Below are 22,489 nucleotides of genomic sequence, written 5' to 3' on the forward strand. Positions count from 1 at the left end.
CCCCCATGTACATGTTTTTGAATGTGATAATACAAGGAGGGAAGGCTTTTCTTCCCCACACTCCCACTCCAAGCCTTCACCTCTTACAACATATGAGGTATGTATGTACTCCCAGAGATAAAGAAAATTTGTGATTTAGGATGAAGAAATGTTTGAATTATATGTCTTCATGTGTATTGTGAGATATTGAGAATGTATCTGTTTTTAAATTGAATTCCAGCAACCTCCATGTATATGAGGCAGAAAGGATAAAATAACTTGGCTATGGAGGGGAATTATTGTCTCTGTGTGGCTTGCTAATTTTAGCTGCAAAATTACAGAATCCATTTACCTTTTTACTTCATGGTTTTCCATATTCCTTGAGGAATATAGGTTTCCTATTACCACAATTTTGTTTTTGGATTTTTTTCATTTATATTGCAGATTATTTGCTTTTTGTCAGGTTTACCTATGTACATCATGACAGCTTTCTTGTATATTTTGTTTGATTTTGCAAAATTCTGTTCTCAGTTATGACTGAAATAAGAACTTGGTTAAAAAGTTAGATATACTCAAGAATACGTATGTGAGTAGAAGAGATGGTCAACAGTTATTATAAAAAAAAATAAAAATTATTTGATAGGCATGCAAATGAAAGACTTGGATGTAAATGTGCTGAGGGGGCAGTACATTCACCCTTGCCTCCTATGGAGGCAAGTGAAGATTTGTATAGTGTTTTGAAAAAGAGAAGACAATGTCAGGGAGAAGAGAGTGGTGAGATTGAGCTATGTTTTTAATTTGCAGATACATGCAGTACATGATTTTGGATTTTGTTGTTTACTGTTAAATGGCAGTAAGCCAGAATCAAAATACATGAAAAGAAGATATAGGATACATAGCTTTTAGGCTGCATGAATGAGAGATAAAAGTGAATGTTAGATATGGGATTTCATTTGAAAATTTCGTTGGTAATAAAGTATGTGCATCATAAACTGTGCATGTTGCATATACTATCACCTTGAGGATCTCCATAAATGCATGTATTAAGGTAACAAAGAGAGCAGGGTAGACAAAAGTATTAATTACTGTACATGTTTTGGGTAAAAAGTAATGTTAAGATAGTGTGCAGGATGTTAATTCTGAGTTTATGAGATGTGAACACATCGTCATATGCCTTTTAATTTACATTGTTTTGAACTAGAAGAAATAGTAGAAGTGCAAAATTAGAGAAGCTTAGAATAAAGAGTTTGAAATATTAGAAGGTACTGTTGACATGAGATGATTTGGAGACGGTGAAAGACTGCATTAACGGAAGTTGCCACAGCGTTGTGTGTTAAGTGTATGAATGGGTCATAGTAAAAGGAACAGCAAGAATTGAAATGATAATCAAAGGAAGTTGGTTGATGAGAAGAATTCAGAAAGAAAAACTGAACCTCCCAGGAAATAGCAATAAAAGCAGAATAAAATATAGTCTTAAAGAAATTGAAAATATGGTAATGGGTAGAGATGGTGAGTGAGTTTTTAGACAGGGAATATGTGACCATCTAAGATTATAAAGCTGTTTTAGAGGGAGAAGATATAGAAGGGAAGTGTGCAATAAGGGCAAAAATATATAATGCAAATTTTGATTTGTGACATGTTTTCATGAGATAAGAGAGTTCTGTAAAGAACTGATTAGGGTTGATGATATGAAAAATAGTTGTTATTGTAGGATTAGAGTTGAGCTGTATATACATTAGGTTCAGGGGAGAGGAAGGCATTACAAAAAAGGAACTAAGAACAGCAGTAATGCATTAGAAAATGGAAAACTGGGAATGTAGATGGGGTGGTGAGAGAGATGCCAAAAGTGGTGGTGAAGCTATTGGTGATTAGATTTGGAAAGTGTGTATTGCTAAATGAGAAAGTTATGTTCTTCATGAGTGGATGACATCAGTGATGAATGAACTGAACAAAGGTAAGAGGAATAAAAACCATAATAGTGCAGGGGAAAAAGACTCGGGTATAATTGTTAATTATTATACTTGGACCATGAATGATCATCAAAAGAGAATTAGTAAATCCTTTGCAGATAAAAAGCAGGATGTTTAAGAAGAGAAGAGGATATTTTCTGCAAGTATTATCAGCAAGGCAAGTAGCAGAGAAAAAAGACACAATAAAGGTGCTAGAAAGAAAAGAAGAACTTATGAAGAATTTTAAGGAGTTAAAGGTAAAATAAAACCAGTGTAAAAAAGATATTTTAAAATACTATGTACATCAATATACATAACATACATAAGTTACATGAAAAAAACAATATTGTACATTTTAAAGTTGTAGACAATGCAAGTAGGTAGACAAATTAGAGCAATTATATAAAGCACTCTCTTTACTGGTGCTACCCTACAATATGGCTGTAATCCAATCTAAACTGAAGTCTGAAAACAGAAAAATCTAACTAGAATTAACAGGTTTTGGGATGTCTTATTTTAACATTTTGACTTTTTATGTACTGGTAAGGCATGCAGCCAGATGAAAAAGAAACTTCTTTTAAGCCTTAAAATAATAAGTGTCAACAAGTGCCACATAAAAGTTCTTTAAAAATGCAGAGCATTGATATTGGGATTATATACTTAGTGATTACACTTGTGCCACTTGGCTGAATTTATTCCATCTCCATGTCATGTATATTAAATATCAAGAGGCAGAATTAAGAATAACATTTTACTGAATTACTCTGGTTGTAAACAAACTGCAAAAACCATCTCTTATTTGGCATATTCAACCAATAATAACATATTAACTAGTTATATCATGGGAAATAAAAAGCTCTTAAAATGTGCACTTGTGATAAACCTGAAGTATTCCAAAAGGGTCAGTAATGTATGAGAACATGAGCAATGATATTTGACACCTAAGAAATTATTGGAAACTAACATCTCTAAAGTACGAACTCATTCCGAGGATTATTACATTCCAGTTGCAATTCCAAAATATGGGTGCCTCTTAGTGTGGTATTATTTTGGGTTAAGATGATATCAAAAACCATTCCTTTGTTATGATCATATTTTCATGTTGATGCTGTGATTTCCATTACAGATTGCAAATCTTTCAGTTTAACTTCGATTCTCAATACACCAGCAAACAAGTACCTTACACTGCTGTTTATAATCCTATCTAGGTAAGTACTTTAATGAATTTCAACTCTGGCTAGATATTATCATCCTCCTACAGTAGGCCTTGCTTTCCAATTGCATGTAACGTAGCTAGCACAACTTTCTTCATAGGAATTTAAGTTTTGTGCCATTCACAACACTGTCTAAGACCACTGCATATAACTTGGCTGAATATATATTGATTACAGGTATAACCAATACAGTACATACTTTTATGAGCATGCTTGGAAAGTACTGAAAAATGTTACATTACCAAGAATGGATGAGTAAAGTTAGAATATGCAGCAATTACGAAAACCACTGAGGAAAAAATCTAGGATGAAATTATTCATGCTGTAAAACACTTTTCTCTAACCACATTTCAATATCCTCATTTCTACTGTAAAACAATGATGATATCCCAAATGCCAAACTTAAGTGAACTTCAGACTAAACTGAAAATTCTATGATATGCTGCAATTGTTTATTCTACATGGTAAAGCTGGTGCCTGTAGCTATATGCATTAATATTTTGCCTAATGTTGCCAAAATAGCAGTGTATAACTATGGAAAATTTTACCGAAGTGAGGATATTAATATCCCCCTTGCTAACATGGGAAATGGCAAATATGTATGAAAAAAACTGAACACCAATAAACCTAGTAAAATGATCAGTATTCAGTCACCTTGATATTTGTGTGAAAAAAAACAACAAATGAATTATCTAAAGGATGTTCATTGGTATATCTTGACCTAACCCATAGAGGACTTTATCTGTAACTGGTAATTTAAACAAGCTGCTCAGTCATTTTTGGAAATTCAGTTTTATGGTTATAATAGAAGTTGTCAAAATAAGAAAAACCACCAAACGTCAATTCAGCTACATAAGTAAATTATTTCATAGTATTTTTCTATTCCTTTATTTTATAAATATTTATAAAAGAATTATTATCATATAAGTTATCCCTAAAGCTGTGGGAGAAAGAATCTGATTCACTCCTGCTTGTCATAAAGGGCAACTAAGAGGGGCAGAAGTTGGGGGGCTAGAAATCCTTCCCTCCAGTATTAATTTTCTAAATGGAGGAACATGTGAAGGAGCCAAGAAAGATATTTTCCTCTGTTCTTGGCTTACCTCACAGAGACAGGAAGAGGGACCCTAAACAGGTATTAAAAAATGAAAATATGAAACTAAGAATCACTCATAGACAGAAACTTTATGGATAGCTGAAAACTTGGACCAATGAGTGAGGACTTAGTCCAATGAGAGAAGAGCAGAGCATGTACTGCAGTTACTGAAGTTCTATCCACCAAGTTCTTGAGTAAACAAAAATGCTCATGAGTTCCTCTGTAACCAAATTGTTCATCTGAGGAAATTACTGACTTGCTAGTTAGTACCACATCTGTCAAAGGTTCCCTAATTAAAAATAATATCAAGTTATCAGAAGTACACCAGATCAATAATCTTTAAGAACAAAAAGAAGCACTGCTTAAGTCATCAAAAGTATCAGAAGGATCATCAAGAGGAAAATTTACCAAAAAACTGGATAAGAGCTATTTCTTTGCCTGATTAAGCTGTTCCCTGATGTGTCACATATATATTTAATTGACACCTTTATCTTAGCTAAGTAACAGTGCAGTGACTGGCTCTTAACCTTTTATCTGTGCAATTTTTCAGAAAATACTCTTCCCTGTGAAAGGTCTAAAAAAAATTTATCCCTCCTGAATATGTTTAATATATCATTGAATACCTAAAAAAGCTGTATGCTTTTCACAGTGAGTGTGTTGAATGGATGGGGAAGACAACAACTGAATTAGTTCCCTGTTTGAATGGAAGCAGAAGTAAACTTGCCTAACAGCAAACTAATTTTGAAAATCTCAAAAGCACAGTAAAGCAACGTGGGCAAAGTCACTTGGGGTTATTCTTCATATTTCACTGTACTTAAAGTGCAAGCTAAGGGTCGTCATATTGATGGAGATTGGCTCCTTCTGTGTTATTAAACATTTTTGGCCTACCATAATGCTCTGTTCCAAATGAAAAGTTCATTAAATGTTACCTGTAACAGAAAATGGGAATATGTTTGACTTAAGTATTATATTGTAGGATTACTTTATAAAGGAATATTTGCAATCATAACATTCTTGAAAATAACAGCAGTTAACATTTGTTAACACCTGATTGTGAGAATACATTTGTTAAGACAGCCTTACTATTTTGCTCACTACCTATTACATAATTTAGACACTGTCATAACCTAATTTGCTTTTTTTCTTTCTTTTTAAGCCATCTGAGATGAACGTCATCTCTACTACCTAACAAAGTATCTCCTTTTTTTGCCGTTCATTTTTCATGATAATAACACACCCAATAATCTATTTTTTTATAACATACAGTAACAACACTCTCTACCATATGATGAAATAAAAACAATAGTTATTAACTCTTTCCTTTACTTTTAGTTCTTTCTTCTTCACTATCATCTTGGGAAAGCTGTTTGAGAGAGTCTGGAGTAGTTGATGGTATAGTCTTCAGTGTGGATTGGGTAATCTTGGTAGTCTTGTAATCCTTTGGGGCTATCAAGACAAATGTGCGGAAATGTCGAAGGAGTTTTTCTGTAATACATCATCAAATAATTTATTTACTATTGCTGTTTTCTTCTTCACATCCGTCTGTCATAAATGTAATTATGAAAATGGATAATCGCAGTAAAAACTTCAAAGATCACAAGAATAAAAGTTATCTATCTATCTATTTATGTATCTACCTGTGAATTCTATTTCCAATGTCATGAGGTAATTCAGGTACCTACAGCCTCTCAATTTGAAATGGCCACCTAAATAGCATGGAAAAATTTTGTTTTTGCCAGGAAAAATTTTCAACTCAAACATAAAACAGTAATTTAAATAAGTGAAATTCAGATTAAATTACACACTTAAATCTAGTCCAAATTACTGGGAGAGGAAAATTATGTTTGGAATCCTGGCTGCATTCATGTATGATGCCTTACTGTGCCACCACCTAAATTAAGTTCTAACAGGGCAGTGATTTTTTATGAAACATATTTATCATTTTTTTTCATATTTGCCGTTCCCAGCATTAGCAAGGTAGTGTCAAGAACAGAGAACTGAGCCTAAGAGGCAAAATCCTCACTTGGCCCCCTTCTCCCTTCCTTCTTTTGGAAAAATAAAACCTGGAAGGAAAGATTCCCAGCCCCTGCTCCCAAACATTTTTCTTATCAATATCGAATTACAGCAACAATAATGTACAAACTACCCTTTGTTTTCTCATTGATACTTCTAGGCGCTGCTTTTGGTACATTGCACATGACAACCAGAGTGCAAATGCAATCCACTGTTCATTTGTTCCTGTCGAGCTAGGGTGGTAGAGGCAACTGGGTATAAAACGATCAGTATTTCTAGATACACATTATCCCACACACTGTGCAGTCACTGCATAAGTAAATGTTGCTATACTGCAACTCTGCAGCCTTCATTTGTATAATACCTGTAAATGTGTTTATACATATGAGTTTTTAAAGAAGCAGAATTTTTTTTATTTATTTTCCAAAAGAAGGAACAGAGAAGGGGGCCAGGTGAGGATATTCCCTCAAAGGCCCAGTCCTCTGTTCTTAACGCTACCTCGCTAACGCGGGAAATGGCGAATAGTATGAAGATGAAGAAGAAGAAGAAATTTCTGTATAAAAGATATGGCAAAAGTTAAGTTGCTTCGTGTATTTTCTAAGGCTAACTCTGTTAAAGTATATCAAAGTCAATCTCTGGGCCATATTTAAACTTAATGCCACTTTTCATTTCTGAATTATGGTGACAAAAGATAATATATGACAGACAGGTGAACACAAACTTAATCAAACACCCTGTTAGATATGGCATTAGTAACTAGCTTAAATTGCCTGTTCATGCCATCTCCCATTATCAAGTGGCATCCTTACTGCTACAGAGTCGATCAAGTATCAGCCTTAATCAACTTCATGCATAGCATTCAGAATACACTGGTGCCTTGATCTTTCATACTGAGTTTTTAGTATTTGCATCAAAACTAAATCTTAAATAATATGTTGAATGGAAACAATATAAATGCTCTGGGAGAAATCTGAGAATACAAGTGACTGAAAACCTTCATGTAACTGTTATATAATGGACAGAATGTAATACTGGCAAATATAAACTTGTGCTTGAGATGCTAATCTTTATAAGTTTGCTTTGGAACATTTTTAAAGACTCATTTGCATAACACATGCACCAACTGTACATACAAGGAAACTTCACTCTTTATGTTTTACAACGTGTTGCAATTAGTTTAACTATCGCTACTAGTAATAACAAACATTATGATGGTAGAATATTTCGTGATCTTATCTGGTAATAAATATAGGAACATTGTGCAAAAAGACCTGTTATATGAGAGTAATACCATTATGAGGTGGATTTTAGATTTTGTAATATTAATAGAAAAAATTATCTCATACCTGTCAAAGCAGTGTCTAATTTGTATTCATAAGATATTTTCTTTGGAGTCCACACCTCAGGATCCTGCTGATGCTTTGATACAACTTCCACAAAATCTCGTAAAGTAATCTTGCCATACGGTACAGACTAGAAGGAAAATATTAGCACTGTATTACAATAGAAATGAGTAACCTAACTTGTATAAAGATTAGTCTAAATTTTAATGAGGACTTCATACGAGAGTTTATGCACAGTCTGATTATAATTTATATTATTTATTCTTAATAATGCCTATGAACTTCTGGTGCACCCAAATTAAGATCTATATTAAGCCTGACCATCAGTTTTATCCATAAGCTTTTGTTTATGAATTCTATCTTCAAACTGTGTATGTATTTGATATATTGTATTTAGCTTTTATACAGCAAGCTGTCCCATGCAGAATTCCTATGATTATGACATATCTGATAGAGGTATATATATTTTCCCCTGCTATAACACTCTCTTACTATTTTCTTCCACCTCACTTTTGGTTCTTTTGTATTTCCTTACAGTCATTCCACATAAAATATTTCTCATTCTTAAAAGATAAATAATTATTTGTTCTTCAAGTTCCATCCACCTAACCACACCATCCATTATCCTATCTGGTAATCCCTCATATTATAACTAATTTCACCTCCAGCTGGCTCATCAAATCACACTTGGTGTTTCTCTGGTTACTGCACCTCTTCCTTTCATCAGATGGTGCTTCATTTGAACTAAACTAAAGCCAGATAATTTCTATATGGGAGTAGGAAAAGGTAAATATATTTTTTATCTTATAGACTACCTGTTTTATCAATCTATGGTGCAATCACATCTGTTCTTATGCCATTTTGGCAAGGGAGATAGTGGGATGAATTTGAAAAAACTCCTCTTCAGTTTTCATTTGGTTTTCTTCTCTGCCTAAAATCATATGAATCTTTTTGTGTAGCACGTCTTCATTCAGAGGAAGTATGATTAGAATTCTTCTTCCCCTTATTGGTTTTTCTGGTTCTTGGCAAAATGTATATCTAAAAACTTGGGTTGATTTAACTTTCCTTCCATATTGTGTTGATGATACCATATATGTCTCTCCTGCAAATAGAGTTTTTTTTCTTATAATTCCACCCTGGACAATTCCAACTTTTCAGTCTTTCTTTGTCTGTTTCCTCCAATACCTTGCTAGTGCAGGAAATGGCGATCAAATATTATAATAATAATAATAATAATATATATTTATTTATTTATTATACTTTGTCGCTGTCTCCTGTGTTGGCGAGGCAGTGCAAGGAAACAGACAAGAGAATGGCCGAACCCACCTACATACACATCCACACATGCACATATACATACATATACATCTCAACATATACATATATATATACACACACAGACATATACATATATACACATTTACATAATTCATACTGTCTGCCCTTATTCATTCCTATTGCCACCCCTCCACACGAAATAACAAACCCCTTTCCCCGCATGTGCGCGAGGTGTATATATATATATATATATATATATATATATATATATATATATATCATTATTATTATTTTGCTTTGTCGCTGTCTCCCGTGTTTGCGAGGTAGCGCAAGGAAACAGACGAAAGAAATGGCCCAACCCACCCCCATACACATGTATATACATACATGTCCCCACATGCAAATACACATACCCATACATCTCAATGTACACATATATATACACACACAGACATATACATATATACACATGCACACAATTCACACTGTCTGCCTTTATTCATTCACATCGCCACACATAGAATAACATCCCCCTTCCCCCTCATGTGTGCCGAGGTAGCACAAGGAAAAGACAACAAAGGCCCAATTCGTTCACACTCAGTCTCTAACTGTCATGCAATAATGCCCGAAACCACAGCTCCCTTTCCACATCCAGGCCCCAAAGAACTTTCCATGGTTTACCCCAGATGCTTCACATGCCGATTCAATCCACTGACAACACGTCGACCCCAGTATACCACATCGATCCAATTCACTCTATTCCTTGCACGACTTTCACCCTCCTGCATGTTCAGGCCCCGATCATTCAAAATCTTTTTCACTCCATCTTTCCACCTCCAATTTGGTCTCCCACTTCTCGTTCCCTCCACCTCCGACACATATATCCTCTTGGTCAATCTTTCCTCACTCATTCTCTCCATGTGCCCAAACCATTTCAAAACACCCTCTTCTGCTCTCTCAACCATGCTCTTCTTATTTCCACACGTCTCTCTTACCCTTACATTACTTACTCAATCAAACCACCTCACACCACATATTGTCCTCAAACATCTCATTTCCAGCACATCCACCCTCCTGCGCACAACTCTATCCATAGCCCACGCCTTGCAACCATACAACACTGTTGGAACCACTATTCCTTCAAGCATAGCCATTTTTGCTTTCGGAGATAATGTTCTCGACTTCCACACATTCTTCAAGGCTCCCAGGATTTTCGCCCCCTCCCCCACCCTATATATATATATATATATATATATATATATATATATATATGTATATATAATTGTCTCACCTTAGGTTCAAAATATCCAAATTCTGGATTTAAATGCACATTACGATCTACAGGTAGCGGCCGACTAGGATCTCCTTCAATTGGATTTTGTGGCTGTAAATTATGAAAAGACATTTAGAAACATATCTTTATAAGTTGCCATTCCTAAATATATTGTGCAACAACTGATTCATTAAGTGAAGTTCTTCAGCACTACTTTGAGCTTTTTGCTGAATCTTTAATACTAGTATAATGGAGGGAAAAAATAGAAGAGCAAGTATATTTCAGTCCAGAGTCTAGGACCCTCTTCAGCCATCTGAAATGAACAGACTGACAAGGCCTAAGGTTAAGTCATGTGACTGGCCATGAGGCTTGAAGGATAAGTCAAGGAGCCCAACCCTTGACCTAAGATACCTGGCATATGACTCACCACTGACATTTACCAGTGTGTTATTACACCTTTTGGATCATATAATATATATATATATATATATATATATATATATATATATATATATATATATATATATATATAAAATGTTTGCCCTTGTTAAGATGTAGATTAATCACAGCTTTTCATATTTCTACCTTCCTATTGACAAGACTTCTCAGAAAAAGGCTAAAAAACATTTAAACAGCACAACCATTTTATAAATCTACAACTGGATCCTTTAACAAGACTAAGTACATTTTTGTTTGTCAGTAAAAGGTTTTCCACTGAGCTCTTCAACTCTTCTAAATATCTTGTCAGTATCAGTATGGATAGAGTAAATTTTCTTCACATTAACAACCTGGTTTGGACTCACCTGTACATCCTTTGATGTTACATAAACCTTTTTTAGTCTGTCTACCAAGATGTCATCTTTTTCCTTAAGTCTCTTCTTTACCTCATCTGGTTGAGCTGTAATCATGAAATACATTACATCAAACCTATTATCCACCACCATATATGAGTTTATGGACAATATCACTAATTCAACCCTTGCATCCAATTCCAAATAAGTATTCTCCTGCCAGAAAGTTTTGGATACTAAGTCATGAAACTTTTAAGGAAACCGTTACTTACAGCGAATGGAATCTTTGATGATCTTTGCCGTTGATTCATGCCAGGGTGAAGTTACTCGGTTTTCCTTCAAGATTTCCTTGTGAGATCTTGCTTCTAAGTTGAATTCTTTGAAAGGTCGGATGGCCCTTTTACCCAGTGAAGATATTACTTTTCCCATCCTCCTGGAAAACCCAGGCTAGTTTTCACTTGTACTTCAGAATCCATTTTAAGCTTGTGGTATAAAAGATATCTAAACATACACTTGACATCATTTATGCAACACATATACCTTAGCACCATCCATACTATATATGGATATGATTCTCTACACTGATGCACTAAAAATTAGTTGTAAGAAATAAAAATGTTGCGTCCACAGTCCACTAAGCTGTTCATGCTCTCCAAGGGGCTGGTGAATAAAATGGATATCTAATGTAGGTTAGGGTTTGTGTGTGTGTCCATGCCTGCATACAAGCGGGAGGCTGGAAATCCTCCCCTCATTTTTTTTTTCTTTTTTTCTTTTTTTAATTTTCCAAAAGAAGGAACAGAGGGGGGGGCCAGGTGAGGATATTCCACAAAGGCCCAGTCCTCTGTTCTTAACGCTACCTCGCTAATGCGGGAAATGGCTGATAGTTTAAAAGAAAAAAGTAAAAACAGAATTGATTAATGGTCATGTGGTACCTTTACAGACTTATGTATTCAAAGGAATTCTGTTAATGAAAGTTCATAAACATATTACTTTTGGTTATGTAATTGTAATTACGAAAAAGTAACAAACTACATCTAACTCAGCTCAGCCGGGTTTACATCACTATGCAGTCCTCCAAATTTAAACCATTCAAACCACATTTTAGACACCAGATTCATCATTCAGAGCATAAAGCACGATAAATTGGCCCATTACATTCTGGAAGGATCGAAAGACAATACATGAATGTTAGCTTTTACCTAACATAACCTTGGCTAGCGGGTCAGTGGCCGTCTGTAATATATAAACAATATGACGAAACCCAGACTGTGGGCAGGGTAGCAAACATCTCCAGCGAACACTTTACCTGGAACACATCCCTCGTCTACATGACAATACAAAAAAAGGCGCACACAATTATTAATTGATATTTAATCCAAAACATCATTTAAATAGAACGGGCTTGGACTGGTAATAAATTGATTCAGGAAGGTTTATTTCCATAAACGTTTTTTATGAAAAGTGGATACGGAGTTGTAGCCCGCCATTTAAACGGTGTTCTCGTAGAGTGGACAGAACGCGTCAATATTCCTAGATTAATTCATCCTCATTCCAAGACCGGTGAGTTAAATGTGAGAGATTTTATACAAGTGATTTCTTAAAAACTAATGACGTGCTTAGCATCATGGGGAATTCGTAGATGATTCACATTTTCTCATAAATAGATACGTGTAATGGTAGAGCTCTGGTTGTTGACATCTTAGATCACTTCGTCATTCAAATTCACTATGGCTCTGGAAGCATGTAGACGAATTCTATTACATAAATCATATAAAAAAACTCACATTAGATTGAAAAACTTCTAGCATGTAGATAAAACGTTTTGTTTGTAAATGATATTATCAACTTCCATTTCAGGTCGTTCCCTTGGAAGTTTAAAATTCTAATTTCATCGTGTGCTTCAGAAAGTACATACGTAGTGAGGACAGATAACAGAAGACATGATGATCTGTAACCACAAAATCCACTGGAGGATGCTATTATTCTCCTTAGATCCTGCAATATGCCGATGAAGACGGTAAAGCAAAAGGCTCCTACCTCAAGCCAACACTATGTCTCTTATCAACACATGGTAAAGGTATGTAATGTTATTCTTACATGATATACAACAAACTGTTGGAAAAAAAAGCAATTTATTCTTTCACTTGATGGTTATGAAAGTTGATCGTTTGTCTTCTACGCGTAATTTATTGTTCTAGACTGTGTCTTGTAGCCAGAGAGAGATCGTGTGAGATCTTGTTGACTCAGGTTAGGAAATATTCCGCATCAAAGATAATGATTCATTTTGATTCTGTTATTGTAACCTGTCCTGATGGTTCTTTAATTGCCTTTTTTTTTTTTCTCCGGTTATTGTGTTTCTTGTTTTGCTTTGGCTCTTGTAGGTAGTTAAGCTAAAAGTACAGCTTAGCTTATGATAGACCCTATTAAGCTTTAAAGTAAGATCCCATTATGGTATGAGGCCATAAGCTTCTTCAAGCTAAAGATGGCTGTGCGTAAAGTTAACTCATACGAGGAGGAATATATATTGATTTAGGACTTGCGGAAAGAAATGAAATTAATCCAGTAGGTGAAACCAAAAGAAGATCTGGCATTAGGTATTAAAGTTGAGTTACGAGTGACTACACGATCAGAACCAAATAGCTCAAATGTTGTATTGCGAGTTGAAAATGGCTAAAGTTTACTGGTGGAGGCTGTATATTAACACTGCAGGTACCACTTGCAAATCTTTTGTATAGTACTTGGACACCGTAAAGTATTATTCATTTGTTTAAATAATTGCTATTTAAGGAAGTAATCTCAAGTAATCATAAAGAACAATACTGATGTAGCAACTCTTTCAATAGATTTGTCATCACAGTCAAAAGAGAAACTAACACGTTAAGAACTGCCATATTTCACGTGGACAAACTGCAGTATTATATTACATTATGAGAAATATGGTAAGGAAAAATAATTGAATGACTTGGAATTAAGAGTCAGGATAGGTTTCCCTTTTCCGTTTACTTCATGTTATTTTGGCTAGGGTAGAGCTAGGTTAGGCTAAACTAAGCTTGACTGGATAGATAGAAATATACAATAAGTAGGTTGGAGTTGGGAAATAATGGTTAATATACTGGATAAAGTGGTTGGCAATCGAGCTTATATACGTAGAACAAAGTATCGAAAAAAATTTTTTGTATATCTTTAAAGTCTACGGAGAGTAGCACTGTTTTCTAAAGGTAATATTTGTAAGTTACGTCTAATCATAGAATGATGGTGAGCTTCTTTGATGTACTCGCTACTATTTTTATTCGCTGGAGATGAACTCCAACTTTGTGCAAGCTTTACGAAACTATGTAAACAAACTATTTTCAAGTGTATTAGGGTCCCAAGGTAGAGATCTTCAGTGGAACATAGTTTCTAAGTTAAACTCTGATTTAGATAAATTAATTAATGTGGTTTGTTATGTTTATATTCTGGTTTCCAAAGGTATATTAGATAATTTGAAATCCAAGTTTCTTCCGATATTTGAAGTTTTGTCGCACTGTCCACTTGTACAGTCCGTTTAAATATCCATTTTGTAAAGGTTGATATCGTATGTTTATTCACTAAGTTATTTTGAATATCTTTTCAAAATAGTTTTCTGTTCATTTTCCCTCATTTTGAATATTTTGGAGTTAGACAAATGGGTTTGTTTCGAGTAAATTTTCACATCTTGACGGATAAGACAAATAAACACGGATCAGCAGATTAGGTATCTTTTTTATTTGATGTCATTTCTTAATCTATGTTTTTCATTCTCTCTGTTATCATGCATTCTCTTAGGTAATCAATAAAAGGCAGTTTTGTAATCAATGTAGAAATAACTGAGTCTATGTTAATTCGTTTTCTTTGATATGCCGTCAAAGAAAACGGTGTTATTTACTTTATGATTAACTGTTTTATATTGGAACTTTTCCGAAACTTTTCAGTTCTACGAGAAAGTAGTACTAGACACACTTAACACATAATTATGCATCACTTAGAAAAAAAGAATTAGCTAGAAATATGAAAGTATCTAAAAATCAACAACGTTTCATCTGGCTTGTAAGAGCAAGGATTTGTAAACCGTGCTTACGAATTAGTGACCATCATATTGTCATTAATATACGCTCCTAAAGCAAAGTAATTGTATTACTTGTTACTGATGATTTTTGAAGCGATTTAAGCCAGTTTAACTGATCCCGTTAATGAAAAGGTTTCATTTTATCTTTGTTGGTTTTAAAGAAATGGCATTAGCGATGGTTATGGCCTCACAGTCAGGTGGTTAACGCTGCGCGCAGGCGCAGTGGAAGGAAATCTTGGTCGTTGATATGAGGGTTGTTTACGAGAGCTGTGGCTTTGGTTAATGATCGTTAAACCTTAGTCCGATTATTAACATACCGAGGACGACGAAACGACCCCTGAGCAGGACGAAACTACCCTTGAGCATGACGAAACGACCCTTGAGTATGATAGCCTAACCTCTAACGGGTCGACTGAAATTTTTGTACCCACGGGTCGTACCATCTATTGTTGTCTGTTGGGATGGTACCGCTGGTACGACCCATGGTCATTGCCGTGGATGATTTGCATTAGATGACTCGTTTTGACATTGTAATGTCCCAAGGTAGGGAGGGTTTCCAGGTGAGCTGGTTCAGCATCGTGAAGGTCTGTTCCCCCGCGTTTTTTTTTTTTTTTTCATACTCACACTCTCTTTGTTGTGGGAGAGTTTTCTCTTTATACTTTCACACTTTCCCTGCTCTTAATTCACCAGACTGTTATTATTATTATTATTATTATTATTATTATTATTATTATTATTATTATTATTATTGCTATTATTATTATTATTATTATTATTAATATTATTATTATTATTATTATTATTATTATTATTATTATTATTATTATTATTATTATTATTGTTGCTATTATTATTATTATTATTATTATTATTATTATTATTATTATTATTATGGGGGTGTCTGAGGTTGACACATCACTTCAGAAAAGTTACCCGAAGGAAAAGGAAAAGAAAAATGGGATTCACAGAGCCGTGTTGGGCCCCACGTCGGAAAACAGGACTGTTGATGTACGATCCCTCAAAGTCCCGAGCCCATAGCATGAATACACAGACTCATCTCTCGGCTGACGACGTGGTGGCGGCTTTCCAGGGGAGAAGCCAAACAGGAGCTAGAGAGAGAGAGAGAGAGAGAGAGAGAGAGAGAGAGAGAGAGAGAGAGAGAGAGAGAGAGAGAGAGAGAGAGAGACTGGCGAAACTTTTTTGCGGGGGGTGGGGAGTGGGTGAAAAATTATGGATCTCAAAATATGAAATGGACGCCCCGTGAACTGAAAGTATGTCGGCTCACAGTTTATGTTCATCATCGCGTAAAAGCCGCTTTGTTCAACGTGTTCAACACATGTCTTGCCCACAGCGGCTCACCACAGTAGATGTGGGGAGTGTGTATGTGTGTGTGTGTGTGGAGATCCGGACATCTTCGCCCGCGCCACAGAAAGCACCAGCTTCCCCCGTGGATCTCTGGCTTCAGTGGCTGCCGCCGATGGCCAACTTTCCCTTTTTCCCTGAAGTTTCAGGTTCAGTTCCTTCCTGAGCGGTTCAGTGGTGTCGGCGGTCAGAGGACGCGGGTCACATTGCCACGCTGGCCCCACCCAGCCGTAGGCAGGTTGCCAGCTTTCCTTCTGTCGTCCTTTGGGTTTCTTTGATGGCTTGACCTCTGACCTGACCCTAAACGGCTAGGTTTAAAGGTCAGGTCATCACACCCATGTGCTTAATGGTCGCACCGTCATGCTCAAAGTGGTAAATAAGTTCTACTTAATTTCACTTGTAAAGTTAACCTCCAGTGAACCGTTTTCTTTACAAGAAACGAAACCCCCGTTTTTCACATGTTAAATCCTCTTATTTCATCTACATTATCTCTACCTTGTCCTTCAGCCCCTGCCCCCGGTACCTCCCACGGCCTCTTGTCCCACCACCACTACCACAACCCACCCACCCCCCCTCTCCTGGGAAGCTCCATCCGAAGTGTCATCTAACTAGGGATGGGGGGGATACCCAAAGCCCCTCCCCCTCCCCCTCCCCGTGTGTCATGCAGCCATTAATGACCCATTATCTCAGCGTAGGTGTTGAGGGAGGGATGGGGTGGGCCGTGCTGTCCCCCTGGCGCCCCTGGGTAGGGCTAATGGACTGAAGACGCCCCCGTAGATGAGATCACACACACACACACGACTCTCGCAGGAGGGAAAGATACCCGGACTTGTACCAGGTCTCCCTCCTCCGGGTGGAGAGAGAGAGAGAGAGAGAGAGAGAGAGAGAGAGAGGATGCTGGGAGTGAGGACATAGACATTTTGTCTGGTTTTAGGGATATCGCTTGGGGATAGAGCCATCCCTAGGCTTGGTGGTACAACACGCTCCCAGTCCCAGTGGTTCACGACCTCATTGGCCTTCGACTTTGAGTGAGGGATTTGATGCTCCTCTTCAGCCACGTCCTGCTGTGATGCGTCTCTCGTAAGCCGGTCTCTTGCGACACCCACCCTCCCGCCACTTTTAGTCTGCGACGCGCCTTTGTCCTTGAGGGAGTTTCGTTCCTGGAGACGACAGATCTACGTATATCCTGGCTCTCCAATAAGTTCCCCTCCTCTCCTTAGAGCAGTCGTGATGTGACGTGGCACACTCGTCGTGTCTGCCAGATGGGACCACATGCAACTACAACGTGTGAAGCTGCAGAATAAAAAAAGATAGAAGAGGCATCGTCTCGTCCAACTTCCCGTTAAAGCCAGTCAGTAGCAAACTGCTGTGCCATGCAAGGTTACGAGAATTCAGGTGGCCTCGTTTTAAGCATCTTTCTGTCGCATCCTGGAGCATGACCTGTCGATATTGAGGGATTGTCGCTTCTACTACAGCGTTTTTGACCCTAAGGATTTTTAAAAAGTCTTTATATTGCAGAAGCAATAACAAGTCGATGTGTTCTGCCCGCTTGGCTGGTTACCACAGGAGTGAAAAACGACTGTGTCTCAGATCCCGTCCGTCAGGATTGGCTAAAAGAAGATACGTATATCGTAAATGCGTTTCTGGACGCGTTCGTGAGAGACGAGACGCAGCGATCCGTATCTCTGGCTAGTGGGGAGTTGGTGGAGGGAGAAGATAGACGATTGGGGGAGAGAGAGAGAGAGAGAGAGAGAGAGAGAGAGAGAGAGAGAGAGAGAGAGAAGTGGGGGAAGATGGTGTCGTAGGAAGAAAATAACTCACAGCAACCTAACCTAGTTACCCAACCTAGCCAGTTTAACCCAAATGTAATCACAGCCTAACCCAACCTAGTTACCCAACCTAGCCAGTACAACCCAACCTAGCCAATATGACCAAAACGTAATCACCTAGCCTAGCCTAACCTAGCCTATCTTCCTTGGCACGGCATAACGAAGAGCTTCACTGCACACAAGCCAGGCTCATTGTCACATTAAACTGTTGGTGAGAATATGAAAAAGATTTGATAAATGAAGAGAAGATCCGGCGTAGAATAATCCGCAGGAAACATGGCTGTTCATCCATTGTGTCTTGCCATTGTAGTATACCTTCATTACGGTAAGAATGCTAGCCAGAATATGAAAGGTAGATATTTGATTTTACGAGGAAAAAATGTACTGCGCTTGAAAAGTGATTGGAACCTCTAACTTAACCCCTTGAGAATAAAGGTGTGGGCTTTAAGCAAGATGGTACAGTTCTTGAACACGACGGTGCAGTCCTACAAGCACGACGGTATGATCCTTGAGCACAACGGTACGATCTTTGGGTATGATGATTCAGGTCTGGGAGGGTCAGGTCAAAGGCCAGGCCATCATACCCTCGGGGTCTTGTGCTCAAGAGGAAGTAATCCTTTACGTATCAGTGAACCCAGAAATTAATATTTACTACCATAAGAACTGATCTCATTTGATTTCCATCAGAAAAAAAGGCTTAATCAGCGATATTTAGATAATCCATTAAAATGGCTTATGTTCAGCTTCACTCATCACGTACTCATAAATGGGCTTCATGAGTTAGTGGGCGAGATGCGTATGGTCGAAGGTCCCCAACGTTAACAAGGAGAAAAACGACTGTATCTGCGTTATACGTGATGTTCCAGGGTTTAAAGAGTCAGACAACAGAACTCGGCTTATTTGGTTTTAAGATAATTAAGAAAAACCAGAAGTTAGACATATATTATGTGTCAGGTTAAGTAGTAGATGACCCCCCCCCATCTCCCTCCACCACTTAACCAAGGAGTGGGGAACCAGGGAGAGAGGTTTAACAAGGAAGTTGGTTGTAGGAGAATGAGTTGGGAGAGAAGATGGGTTTTCGGGTGCCCGATGGCTTCTGAAAGAACTCTGGAACTTGGGATCGAGGTGTGTGTGTGTGTGTGTGTGTGTGTGTGTGTGTGTGTGATTAACTTAATTCTCCTTTCTTTAAAGGGTCGTGGAGATCCTTCAGGACCTCTCCCAGGAACTCCTACAGCGCCAAGGTTGAGTTGTCTCCAGTAGTAGTAGGCAATGATGACTCATTTGTGGCGGCTTCTTCAACGAAACTCGACTGCCTGTTGCCAACAGACGAAGGGGACCTGTTTCTCCCAATGTAACTATAGGTAGGTGGCGCCATATATATATATATATATATATATATATATATATATATATATATATATATATATATATATATATATATATGACTCACTTCCCAAGCTTGGGAAGTGAGTCAATTGTTGTTCGCTGATGATACAGCGCTGGTGGCTGATTCATGTGAGAAACTGCAGAAGCTGGTGACTGAGTTTGGTAAAGTGTGTGGAAGAAGAAAGTTGAGAGTAAATGTGAATAAGAGCAAGGTTATTAGGTACAGTAGGGGTGAGGGTCAAGTCAATTGGGAGGTGAGTTTGAATGGAGAAAAACTGGAGGAAGTGAAGTGTTTTAGATATCTGGGAGTGGATCTGTCAGCGGATGGAACCATGGAAGCGGAAGTGGATCATAGGGTGGGGGAGGGGGCGAAAATTTTGGGAGCCTTGAAAAATGTGTGGAAGTCGAGAACATTATCTCGGAAAGCAAAAATGGGTATGTTTGAGGGAATAGTGGTACCAACAATGCTGTATGGTTGCGAGGCGTGGGCTATGGATAGAGATGTGCGCAGGAGGATGGATGTGCTGGAAATGAGATGTTTGAGGACAATGTGTGGTGTGAGGTGGTTTGAGCGAGTAAGTAACGTAAGGGTAAGAGAGATGTGTGGAAATAAAAAGAGCGTGGTTGAGAGAGCAGAAGAGGGTGTTTTGAAATGGTTTGGGCACATGGAGAGAATGAGTGAGGAGAGATTGACCAAGAGGATATATGTGTCGGAGGTGGAGGGAACGAGGAGAAGAGGGAGACCAAATTGGAGGTGGAAAGATGGAGTGAAAAAGATTTTGTGTGATCGGGGCCTGAACATGCAGGAGGGTGAAAGGAGGGCAAGAAATAGAGTGAATTGGAGTCATGTGGTATACAGGGGTTGACGTGCTGTCAGTGGATTGAAGCAAGGCATGTGAAGCGTCTGGGGTAAACCATGGAAAGCTGTGTAGGTATGTATATTTGCGTGTGTGGACGTGTGTATGTACATGTGTATGGGGGGGGGGGCCATTTCTTTCGTCTGTTTCCTTGCGCTACCTCGCAAACGCGGGAGACAGCGACAAAGTATAAAAAAAAAAAAAAAAAAAAAAAAATATATATATATATATATATATATATATATATATGCTTTTGTGTTTTGTTTACCCTAATATCAATTTTGGTTTAAAGTCTGCGGTCTGTATATGTAGTTGTGGTAATCACTGACCTCATTATGCGCTTCTAACAATAAACTTTAATTGTGGGGGCATTTGTTTTAGAAAGACATTCAACACAAAACATGTTTAAAAGTAAAGTGTGCGCGCGTGAACCTCGTGTACGATAAGGAAGCCAAGAACTTGTGTACGATAAACGAAGACTGATGTACGGTATTTGTCATTATTTTTCAGAAGCGTTCATAATGGCAGAGTCGGACAGTAAAGTGTGTTGGTAATGGCAGTCAAAGAACAGGTCTGGAACAGGCTGGCTGGCGGGAAGATGCTGCCCAGAACCTGTTGCTACCTCGCGCTGCCACACGTACGACCACACTTTAACCGTTCCTTACCAATCACCATTACCGTATAATTTCAAGTGATAAGAAATGGTAGATGACATACATAAAAATTAAATGATTGATTAGATTATTTGATTGATAGCGAGGGAGTGTGTTGATATATTGGAGGATATGAGTTGATCCGTACGACATGTTTGATACTCCTGGTATCTGCGGAGGCTCTGTGAATGGGCAGTTGTCAACACGATCCCGTGAGGTGTGATTGTGGTGGTGTGGTATTACTAGCAATAGTGGCTGGATTTATGGTTGACTTTGAAGAAGATTGTGATAGATTGAATATCAGTTACTCCGTGTGTCCAGCTGTTGTTGGCAGCATCTGTCCACTGTACTCGAGGTGGATTACTGTGATAGGTAATGTATTATCCTGACTTTTTGGTTTTTACATTATCAAGAAATGGTTGATGTGGTTTATGCATAAAGTTTCCGCAGCCTTCACAAGGGTGATCATGTGGTAAATTTCTTGATTATTTCATCTTTGAGGTATTTCTGAAAAGCATTACCTCCATCTGGGTGCTCTATGAAGAATTATACTGTAAACTCTGATGTCACAGTAAGAATTAATATTCATTTAAACAAGCCTTGATTTATTTTGGTTTTTGCATGAGAAATACATTAACCTCAGCGGCGAAGGTGATTTGGTGTTTAGTGGAAGTCACAAGAAACATTGTTCTCCTTGACCTAACACCGAACACGAGCGTGTGTGGTGGTGATGGCCTGGGCTGCGGGCTACGGACACGCCCTTCAGACAACAGGAATGGTGATGGGGTCTATCCCGTCCGTACAAGGCGGCCTCAGCCACAACGGGATTTAAAAACCCTCCCTCCTCTCTCGACGGTGCAAGTGACTCCCTCTAGTACCTGTGGTGGTAGACCCGCTGAACAGCACTGTGTATCAGAACAGTAGCAGTGATAGGGTGTGACAAGGCAGGAGTGGGGTTCCCTTAACCTGTCTAGTGGAAGGTTGTGGCCACGGCGTGCCCAAGGGAAAAGGCTTAGCACCCTGTCTAAATCCTTGATGAAACAACCTTGTAATTTTTGCCACCCATGGTGTTGTAATAAAGGAAGAGTTCAGGTGGATTTATTGTATCTTTTTGTTGGTCTTTTGAAATCTTCGATTTCCTTACATTTTTGTTTGATAATTACAGGACCATCGATGGTATAGTTAATTCATGTGTTGTTTATCGTGTTTCGTTCATGTACATCCATATGATACCTATTTCTGATTCCAGCTTACTAAACTTCTTGACATTGTTCACCTTTTTTAACAACTGAGGTGACTGGTCATATTTTATCATTTTTCTAGAGTACCTTTGGTAAGATCAGGGTTTGGTTTGGTTTAGTTTAGATACAAACCTAACCTAGCCT

The 22,489-nt window shown here is 37.8% G+C and overlaps 2 protein-coding genes across 2 annotated transcripts in view; one reads left to right on the forward strand and one right to left on the reverse strand.

The window, feature by feature from the left end:
• Positions 1 to 2,202: 2,202 nt before the first annotated feature.
• On the reverse strand, positions 2,203 to 12,204 carry LOC139746276 (NADH dehydrogenase [ubiquinone] 1 alpha subcomplex assembly factor 4). Its single transcript, XM_071657339.1, has 6 exons — positions 12,133 to 12,204; positions 11,206 to 11,366; positions 10,946 to 11,040; positions 10,161 to 10,253; positions 7,595 to 7,721; positions 2,203 to 5,720 (listed from the first exon to the last, which is right to left on the reverse strand). The coding sequence occupies exons 2-6, from the start codon at positions 11,360 to 11,362 to the stop codon at positions 5,545 to 5,547; spliced, it is 648 nt and encodes a 215-aa protein (XP_071513440.1). The 5' UTR covers positions 11,363 to 11,366; positions 12,133 to 12,204; the 3' UTR covers positions 2,203 to 5,544.
• Positions 12,205 to 21,309: 9,105 nt separating this feature from the next.
• Positions 21,310 to 22,489, forward strand: part of LOC139746315 (uncharacterized) — a 174,368-nt gene continuing 173,188 nt past the window's right edge. The window contains exon 1 of the mRNA XM_071657442.1: positions 21,310 to 21,476. The gene's annotated coding sequence lies outside the window, so the exon portion shown is untranslated. The remainder of the gene's footprint in view (positions 21,477 to 22,489) is intronic.

The sequence above is a fragment of the Panulirus ornatus genome, chromosome 64 (genome assembly GCF_036320965.1).
Source record: "Panulirus ornatus isolate Po-2019 chromosome 64, ASM3632096v1, whole genome shotgun sequence".
Taxonomy (NCBI): Eukaryota; Metazoa; Arthropoda; class Malacostraca; order Decapoda; family Palinuridae; genus Panulirus; species Panulirus ornatus.

Coding starts and splice junctions, on each gene's coding strand:
- LOC139746276 (XM_071657339.1), bottom strand. CDS start 11,362: ATGGGAAAAGTAATATCTTCACTGGGTAAAAGGGCCATCCGACCTTTC. Junction 11,041..11,205: donor CATCAAAGATTCCATTCGCT/GTAAGTAACGGT, acceptor TCATGATTACAG/CTCAACCAGATGAGGTAAAG. Junction 10,254..10,945: donor TAACATCAAAGGATGTACAG/GTGAGTCCAAAC, acceptor CATAATTTACAG/CCACAAAATCCAATTGAAGG.